This window comes from Ailuropoda melanoleuca, chromosome 20 (assembly GCF_002007445.2).
Source record: "Ailuropoda melanoleuca isolate Jingjing chromosome 20, ASM200744v2, whole genome shotgun sequence".
Taxonomy (NCBI): domain Eukaryota; kingdom Metazoa; phylum Chordata; class Mammalia; order Carnivora; family Ursidae; genus Ailuropoda; species Ailuropoda melanoleuca.
In genome coordinates, this window is record NC_048237.1 from 535359 (window position 1) to 545248 (window position 9890).

Here is a 9890-nt window from a genome sequence, read left to right on the forward strand (position 1 = left end):
ACATTCACTACCTATTACTCCATTTGGATTTAGATAATATTTGGGAGTGTTCTGCTTCCCTAACAATATCATAAGCTTCTTAAGAGCCAGATCCAAGTCTCATTACATCTGTTGAAGTGACCCTCAAGGCCTAGCTTTGTGTACTTACTAAACAAATAAGCTCTAGTATCCTCTCCCAATCTCATCCTTCCCCGCTCCTCAGAGAACCCCAGGCACTAGCCCTCAGACTCACCCAGAGATCCTACTCCCTTCCCACCAAAATGGCCACCATCCCCCTCCCACACCATGGCCACAGTTCCTACCTCCCAGCTTCCCATTCCCATCCCCTCCTTCACACCACAGTACCTTAAGGATGAATTCAGGCTCCAAGGGGGCAAGTTCACTACAGACTTCAAAGAGAGTACCCGAGGTCGGGTCAGCTGCATCCTCTATGTTTCCCTTTGACGTCAGAGTGGAGCACAGCAAGCTTATGAGAACCATCTGAGAATCAGGAAAGAGAGGGGACAAGGGATGAAAGAGGTGATGAGGACCAACTCAAGCACCCACCCAGGCCCATTTATGCAATCAAGAGCAGAGAGAAATGACCCCACATTCAGAAAGATGTCTGTTCAACTGAGACGGTAGAAAAGGTGACTAGGGAGTGAGAAATAAGAGCTGGGTGATGCCCCCTCTTCCCCTTCCATCTGTGGAGGGGATCTGGTTCGGCCTTTGGTCACCACCCCTCCCACACCACCTCACACGCTTCCCTCCAGCATCATCAACCTCTCCCCAACTCCGGAACTTTTACCTTCTTGTCCTTAAGGGCCTGGTCAGTGGGCCCAGGATGAGAGTCAGAGTCCCCAGCAGTGAGCTTCAGGACAGGCTCCTCCAACGTCTCCTCCTCTCCCAAGCTTAGATTATAAAAAGGCATTTGAACCTCTACCCTTTCCTTCTCTTCTGGCATCTTCTCTTCTGAAGAGGAACAACGACCCTGGAGATAGTGGCAGTTATTAACCACACAGACAGATCCGAAGGCACATCCCGGGCACAGGGATGTCTACATCTATCTTCCAGCACCAAAACTCCTCCTCCCTCCCCCTTCACACCCCAGCGTCCGGCTCTCCTGGCTGACAGTGACCCCTCACTGTCACGCACACCACCTTTCCCAATTCAATCTTCTGAGCCTTTGCTCAGATGCTTTGGAATATTCCCGTTTTCATCTCCTTAATGATGCCACAGCCTAGGAATCTGGAGCCCCTCACAACACACTTCTTATGAGACTATTAAGATATTTTGGATCCAGAAGAAAAAGGGCCAAGTCCCAGATCAACCCCCCAGCAACCGCGAACTGCTTAACTTCTGAGTCATCTTCTTCATTCCCTACTCCCTACCACCATTCGATGGGTGCCATTCGATGATTAAATGGGATAATATATTTATGGCTCTTTGCAAATTGCAAAGCCCTAAATAAATGTAAGATGGCAATAGTAATCCTGACACTGACACTCTGAGACACATTTTCACTGACCACATTTTAAAGCGGAAGAAATCGGAGCTTCAGAAGGTTGAGTCCTGGCCAAGGTTGTATGGCTTATAGTTGGCAGAGATAATATCGCCTCTGCCTCAGTCTGAATCCCAAGTCCATACAGAAGGAATGTGTGTTTTGTACTGATTCTGCCCTGTATGGTAAATGTGTTTGTATCGATGTGTATAAGTGGACATATGTTTACGTGTGTACGTACAGGGAAGGGGGCCACGGAATAGCAGGTGCATCCCCTGCTTGACATAAGATCTCAAAAGCATCTGATTAGCTGCTCCTGCAGCATCGTGCTGCCCCTCGTCCTGAGCAGAGGCTTTCTAGGGACAGGCTCTGTTTTGGCTCTACTGTCCAGAATATCTGAACTCAATATGCAATAAAAGTAATGACGCTGAAGAAGGCAGCCCGAGGGTCAAGGGCACCTGAGGACAGAAGGTACACAGACACAGAGCAGCTCAGAGGGGTAACTGTGGCACCAACAGCTAGGGACTAGAGCATCCAACACAGGTGGAGTCAGGATGAGCGCCTGGAGCTATTACCAGAGCTGTTTCAGGAGCTCTCTCTTTGGCAGAGACGGACTTCAAGGCCGTGGGGCAGCTCAGACAGCCTAGTCCCTCTGAGAGGCACTGGGCCCTCCAGGTTGGAGGCTCGGAGGGTAGGCTACGCAGAGCAGCTTGCACCAGGGGAGCTCTCTGGAGACAGTGGAGCAAGGGGCTGGCAGACACAGTACTTTTTAGAACAGGGAGTGTGGCCAGGCACCGGTTTTCTAAAGAGAGGATGTCTGGGTGGGCAGACACATGCCCATGTGGTTTCTCCATGGTCTTCAGGTCAGGAAGTGTGGCCAGGCACTGGTTCTCCAAAGAGAGGATGTCTGGGTGGGCAGACACATGCCCATGTGGTTTCTTCATGGGCTGCAGGTTGGGGAGTGTGGCCAGGCACCGGTTCTCTAAGGAGAGAATGTCCAAGTGGGAAGATGCATGTCCTTGGAGTTTCTCCATAGCTGGAGCCCAGCCAGTACATGCCTAGAAGGAAAGAAAGACAGGCAATGAGCTCCGGGATACACTGGAGTGTGTTTGCACTGGAACTATGTCTTTCCCATAGTCCTCCTGGTAATGCCAGTGACCTGCAGGCAGGGAACAACCAATACTTCTTTTTCTAAGAGTGGGTTCATTCTAAGGATGTATTCAGAAACTATTATACAGGGAGAATGCAGGGAACATTCTGAATGAGAGGAGTAGGGAACAGATAAGGCAGAAGCCGAAGAGCAGAGAAGTATTAAAAAAAAAAGGGGAGGGGGCTGGAGACAAAGGGACATGTCTCCTCCTGAATGGGTAAAGGAGCCCCCTAGGGCTGTTAGTGTTATCCCAACTAACTATAGGGGTCACACTTGTAATCGGAACTCTAGATTCTTAGCTCTAGAGAAACAAATGTTTTGATCAAGATGTCTATATTCACCAACCTCAACTCCCTTGCCCCCTACTCACTGCTCAACCAACTAAATGGGATTTTGTCCCCTCTCTTCCTCCAAGGCTGTCCTCTTGGTTAACCAATGGAATTCTTGTTACTCTGAGAACAGGCACATCTTGGCCCTTATCTTACCTCATCTCTCAAGCAGAATATAACACTGCTGCTCACTCTCTCACTGAAACTCTCTTTTTTCTTTGGCTGCCTTGGTGCCGCTGTCTTGGTTTTCCTCCTACATCTCTGACCCCCTCTTCATGGCGGCTCTTTCCCCGCCATCGCTTGAAAGTTGAAGCTCCGTAGAATTCTATTCTGACCCTATATACTTCCCCAGGATAGGCTCCCAATAACATTTCCGTGCTGGCAACTCATAAATTAGCTCCTTGGCCTAGATCTCCTCTGAGCTTCATATTCATTTATCCATTTGCCTATCGGACATCTCCACTTGGATGACTCAAAGGTACCCAAAACTCCAGACCCCAAATGTATCATCTTTCTCCCACTCTTCCTCTACTCTATTCCCTCTCCTTTCCCCCCTCTGCTTACAGGGATGCAGAGTGAAATAGATTTGAGCTTGAATCCTGATGGAAACTTGAATCTACCTGGGCTGGTTACTTAAACTCTCTGCGCCTCAGTTTCCTCATCTACAAAACTGAAATAAACGTTCACCTCATAGAGTTGTTAAAGAAATAAATAGAGGGGCGCCTGGGTGGCACAGCGGTTAAGCGTCTGCCTTCAGCTCAGGGCGCGATCCCGGCGTTATGGGATCGAGCCCCACGTCAGGCTCCTCTGCTATGAGCCTGCTTCTTCCTCTCCCACTCCCCCTGCTTGTGTTCCCTCTCTCGCTGGCTGTCTCTATCTCTGTCGAATAAATAAATAAAATCTTTAAAAAAAAAGAAAGAAATAGAAATGTATTAAGCATTTAGAACAGTGCCTGGTAATTAGTAAGTGTTCAGTAAATGGAAGCTATTGTTATTTGTTATTATCATCCAGTAAACTACCAAATCCTATCGATTCTACTCCCTCAGTGTCTCTCCAGTCTATCCAATTCTCTCCATTCTGCTGCCACCACCTTTGTTGAAACCCTCCTATCCATGTGGCACATAGTATGTAGATCTGTCTACAGGAGCTCCTAAGTATATACCCCAGCCACCATTTATTACACCACCTTGTTTATTTTACCATGATAGATTATTTTGTTTGCCTATTTGCCTACTCCTTCCCTGTTTCTCCTTACTCAAATAAAACTCCCTGAGGGTCAGAGAGCTCCGCTGTCTGGTTCACAGACACAGTCTAGTTTTTCATCCTCTCCCAGCCTCATCTCTCGCTGCTACTCCCATCTAAGCTGCGATCATACACACTCTTTGAAATTTATGAATTGCCAAGGTGTCTCTTGGCTTTTGGTCTTTGCACAGGCAAATGCCTAAAACACTCTTCCTACTACCAAGAGCACTTCCTTCCCCAGCTCCTCCTTTACCAGTCCAAATTCTACTTCCCTGCCACTCTGCAGGCCTCAATTTAATAGTCAGTTCCTCTAAGGAAACTTTGCTGACAGCCGGCCCTAGTCTAATATACGTGGCTCTCACTATGTTCTCACAACAGCAAACCTCTTCTATCATAGAACATATTCCTTACATTGTAGTTGCCTGTTTGTCTTTCCCTCCAGCAGATTATAAATTTCTGAGAACAGAGACCTTTTTCACCTTGTTCGCCATTGTTTCCATAATGCCTCATCAGTGGGATTTAGAGGTTTTTGAGAATCTGGTGAGAGCTGTGTAGCTTTTTCACAGAAAAACATGAGTATATACCATTTTACCCTCAATTTTCAGGGAGTCCATTCATGGATCTCCTAGAATCCCCATGAACTGCAAGTTAAGAACCTCTGCCTGAGAAAATGCTTAAATTTCTATCATTAAGAATGTATTTACTTATTTGGACAAGTGTTTATCTCCTCTTTACATGTAAGTATTTTAGGAATAAGTATGTTGTTAAGTCGATCACTTAGATCTTAATATACAGAAGCTTAGGGACAGGAATGCAGAATACTTCCAAGACTTGAACTGACAGTCCAGAACTAGAAAAGACAGTGATATCTCACCAGACACTAGAGCATCAGTGTGAACAAATTCCGCCAAGAATGACGGCCTCTATGCCCTGTACACGTCCCTCACATCTTTGCACTATGTAAGCCCCTAGGGAAAGGCGTGGGAAATCTCAGAACTGACTCAAGATATATCAAAACAAAACAAAATAAAATAAAAAGTCTTACAATAGGGACGTCTGGGTGGTTCAGTCAGTTGGGCGTCTGCCTTTGGCTCAGGTCACGATCCCACCGTCCTGGGATCCAGTCCCTCTGCCAGGCTCCTTGCTCAGCGGGGAGCCTGCTTCTCCCTCTGCCTGCCAGTCCCCTTGTTTCTCTCTCTCTGACAAATAAAATCTTTTAAAATAAATAAATAAATTTTTAAAAGTCTTACGATAAAAACTAAGTTAACAGAAAAACACAGTTAAATATTGTTTGCACCCTAGAGTTTTGAAGGGAGATTCAGCTGGACTACAAACGAAAAGTAAACATCCCATGTCCAGTTCCATTCTCCAGAGATAACACTGTTAACTCTTCCGTATGAACAGTTTCAGACACTTTTCTATACATATACAAATACATGTTTATTCCCCCCCGTCTTGTTTTGTTTTTATTTGCATTACACAAAGAGGACCCCACTTTAGACGCTATTCTGCACGTAGCGCATCTTGGCGACCTTGCCGCGTTAACACATTAAACCGCTTCTAAGCGGGCTCATGCTGCCTCTTGCTTCAGCACACCCCGTTATTAGGAGCCGTGCTCACACCACCTTCTGTTCGGTAATGGCAGCTACTCTCCCTTCCAAGGAGCGCACAGAGCAGAGTGACTCATCCTCACCGGCTCTCTTTCCGTGCCCTTCCATCCCCTGCCCCTCCCTCTCCCTCGCGGCCTCCGCCGGCTCCCCCACTTTTCCTTCCACACCCACACCCGGTCCCGAGCAGCCCGGAGGACGCGGCGGCCAGGGGCTCCCCGCCGGCGCCAAGCCCTCCCGACTCTCCGGAGCGTCCGAAGTGGGAGCTAGGCGTTCCCGCCGGCTCCCCGCGGCCGAGCCCAGCGCCCCGGACCGGCTCCTACCTCACCCGACCGTCCCCGGAACCCACGGGGCTGACGACGCTGGCTGACGCGCAGCGTCTGGATTCTCGGCCGCAGGAAGCCGGGCCGGCTCGCGGCTCCGCCAGTGGGAAACCGGAGGAGGAGCGCACGGGGGGCGGTGCGCGGGGAGGGAGACGCGGCCGGGCGGGGGCGGCGGCCTCGGGGAGCTGAGCTGCCGGCTGAGCTGCCGGCCGGGGCTCCGCGCGCGTCGAGGACGCTGCAGCCTCTCCGGGACCCGAGTTCAGTCCCCGCCCCACTCCCGTCCCTCCTTTCTCCGGTGGTATCCTCAAACTCCGTTTCTTGGGAAGGATTTTGGCGTGTTTGCTGCCTCGCTGAGATCCTTTTCTCTTGGTGTCAAAGACAGGCTCTTAATTCCTAAAGTTACTTGGTGAAAGCGGAAATAAAAGGTGAGAAAATCTAATGGCCTGTGACCAGGTGAAACCAGTGTGTCACCAGTGCCTGTAAGCAGGTGTAGATATGGAATAATTAAGGCAGAGTGAATTGAAAGCGTGCCAATGTCCACCTGGGAGAGATCCGTGGATCATAAAGAATCCATTTGGAGCCATCCTGAAAGGCTAAGTAGGACTTTTCCCAGAAGGTAGGACCAGGCTCTGGAAAGAGACAAGTGACCTTTAGGATGGTAATGCTAGTGCCATTTCATAAATAACAGAGCCAAACACATTGTAGCAGGAGAAATATGCTTACCTTGGGTAAGAGAGATTATCTGTCTTCTGGAAAACATCCCCTTCCTCAGGAAGGTACCCTTCATTGTCAGGTAAACACCTTAGGTTCAGCTCTGACTTGGGGGCATCCTATCTTCTCGAATTATTGAGCCAGATTCCAGTTTCTTTCCTTAGATGCTTCCCTCGCTACCTGCCTATCAGTCCCGACACTCCCTTCTTATCACAAATATTTTATGCCCCCTTTATAACGCTGAACTACAATGTATAAATAATAATACATAATACACACACAATTTGAAAATTTATAAAATGTCTAAAGAAGTATAAAAGAATGGAAGGAAGATGATTTATTATAAAACTCTATGTGGAGGTGCCTGGGTGCCTCAGACGGTTCAGCATCTGCCTTTGGCTCAGGTTATGATCTCCAGGTGCCAGGATTGCGCCCCAAGTCAGTCCGGCTCCCAGCTCAGCAGGGAGTCCGCTTCTCCCTCTCCTCTGCCTCTCCCCCTGCTTGTGCTCTCTCTGTCTCTCTCTCTGTGTCAAATGAATAAACAAAATTTATTTTTAAGATTCTATTTATTCATTTGACAGAGAGAGAGAGACAGCCAGCAAGAGAGGGAACACAAGCGGGGGCGGGGGGGGGGGAAGGGAGAAGAAGAAGCAGGCTCCCAGCAGAGCAGGGAGCCAGATGCAGAGCTCGATCCCAGGACCCTGGGATCAGGCCCTGAGCCGAAGGCAGGCGCTTAACCTACTGAGCCACCCAGGCACCCTTAAGATCTTTTAAAAAGTAAATAAAACACCGTGTGTTTATATATGTAAATATTTGGGCTCGACATTCAAGAATACAATGGTCCTCAGATACATGCAGCTCTACATAGAATTACCTTGACTATAACAGCTACAAATGCAGCATGTTATGGGGATGTTACCATGGTGATTCAAATACCATGAATAGAGGTGCTGATGTGGCAATTATTTTACAAAATGACAAATAATTTCTGGCAAATTTTTGAATAAAACAAGGTGTGATCATCCCATAATATTTATAGTAGTGGCATTTCTGGAAAGTTCAGGATATATTAAACCATATATAAAATGCCTTATGATGATATTTAAAATAAAATCAGATCCTAATTACAATAGGTTTTCAACTATGTGAGTGATTGGTAAATCATTCAAAGTTGTCAGTGATGCAGGCATGTACATTACTATGCGGGAGGGCCCTGAACATTTGCTGAATGTCTAGCACTCTTGGCTAGACATTAATCCTGCCCATTAAATGTCTACGGATAACTCTAATAATTATGAGAGAAAAAAGAGCCTCCACAAATTTCTGAATCCACTCCCTAGGTGCATTACTGCTCATTGGAGGTCCATCTACAGGGGAAGGAGAGGAGTTTGGTGAAGGAACACCAGATCTAGGAAACCCATGGGGTGCCTGGGTCACTCAGTTGGTTAAACCTCTGACTCTTAACTTCGATCAGGTCATGATCTCAGGGTCATGAGATGGAGCCCTGGGATGGTCTCTGTACTGGGCATTGAGCCTGCTTAACATTCTCTCTCCGCCCCTCCCTGCCTGTCCCCGCCCTCCTTTTGCCCACACTCTCTCTCTCTAAAAAAAAAAGAAAGAAAAAGAAAAAAGAAAAAATCTAGGAAACCGGAAAGAAGAGGTCCTGCAAGGAGACTGAAATGGTGGTGTGTTGAGAAGAAGAAATAAGGAGAGAGGAAAGGAGTGGAGTGCACATATAACTTTCTTCTGAAGGTGTAAATCTTCAAGGCCTCCTCCCCTTGGAATAAGGGGGATACCTCAGATCATTGTCCCACCTCAAGGCCTCCTCCTCTGTAGCTCTCTGTAGGTACTATCTGACCTACCAGTGGAAGGACAGGCTATGCCGTCCTTCCAACTCAGTCCAATGAGCACTGAAGCCCCAATCAGAGAACGCTAATGATGCAAGAATAATAGCAACAGGGGCACCACTTCCTGATTTACTAGGAAGATACAGAGTTTACTTCATGGTTAACTGTAGCAACAAAGAAATTCAAGGCCAGGGGCGCCTGGGGTGGCACAGCGGTTAAGCGTCTGCCTTCGGCTCAAGGCGTGATCCCAGCATTATGGGATCGAGCCCCACATCAGGCTCCTCCGCTATGAGCCTGCTTCTTCCTCTCCCACTCCCCCTGCTTGTGTTCCCTCTCTCTCTGGCTGTCTCTATCTCTGTCAAATAAATAAATAAAAAATCTTAAAAAAAAAAAAAAGAAATTCAAGGCCAGCAAAGCTGAAACACTGGAACCACTAGAGATCTTTTAAAAATTCCATAACCCAGGGGGAGCTGGGTGGCTTAGTTGGTTAAGCCTCTGACTCTTGGTTTTGGCTCAGGTCATGATCTCAAGGGTTGTGAGATCCAGCCCAGTGGCAGGCTCTGCTCTCAGCAGGGAGTCCGCTGGAGATTCTCTCCCTCCCCCTCCCTCTACCCTTCCCGCCCCCACTCGTGCACACTCGCAGTTTCTCTTTCTCTCATAAATAAATAAATAAATAAATAAATAAATAAATAATCTTTTAAAAAAATTCCATAACCCAGGCCACACCCCAGACCAATTAAATCACAGTCTCCAGAGTAGGACCCAGGCACCAGTAGTTTTTGAAGCTCCCTAGATGATACTAACCTGCAGACAAGTTTGGGAACCTCTGCCCTAGGGTCTTGCTAATGAAACTAGGGGCTGTGGACCACCATCATCAGCATCACCTTGTTAGGCAGACAGACTCTCAGCCTCCACCCCTGACCTATGAATCCGAAACTATAATTTAACAAGATTCCCTGATTATTCCCACTCACATTAAACTTTGAGAAGCACTAATCTTGACAAGTGGAATGGACCCTGGAGTCTGTTATTTCCAGACCCTGGGGGCCGGTTCTGGCAACGGGTGTTTTAACAGGCTCTCCAGGCGGTTTTGATATATGCAGAAGTTTAATAACCCCTGATTAAAACTGGGATTGCTGCTTACCACCCTTCATACCCCTTGAAAATTTCTGATTCAGTAGATCTGGGATAGGACCCAAGA

General features: G+C 47.7%; 1 protein-coding gene across 6 annotated transcripts in view; it reads right to left on the reverse strand.

Annotated features, from left to right (window-relative positions):
* TEP1 (telomerase associated protein 1) overlaps window positions 1–6403 on the reverse strand; it is a 48878-nt gene extending 42475 nt beyond the window's left edge. For 5 of the 6 annotated variants that reach the window (XM_034648318.1, XM_034648317.1, XM_034648315.1 and 2 more), the window contains exons 1-4: window positions 5247–5306; window positions 2056–2538; window positions 788–970; window positions 346–480 (exon numbers count right to left, since the gene is read on the reverse strand). In XM_034648318.1, coding sequence (XP_034504209.1) covers window positions 346–480; window positions 788–970; window positions 2056–2514 — 777 coding nt within the window. In that variant the 5' untranslated portion in view covers window positions 2515–2538; window positions 5247–5306. Of the gene's footprint in view, window positions 1–345; window positions 481–787; window positions 971–2055; window positions 2539–5246; window positions 5307–6131 lie in introns of those variants that run through there. The other variant, XM_019810204.2, reaches the window with a different exon arrangement.
* Window positions 6404–9890: the final 3487 nt, after the last annotated feature.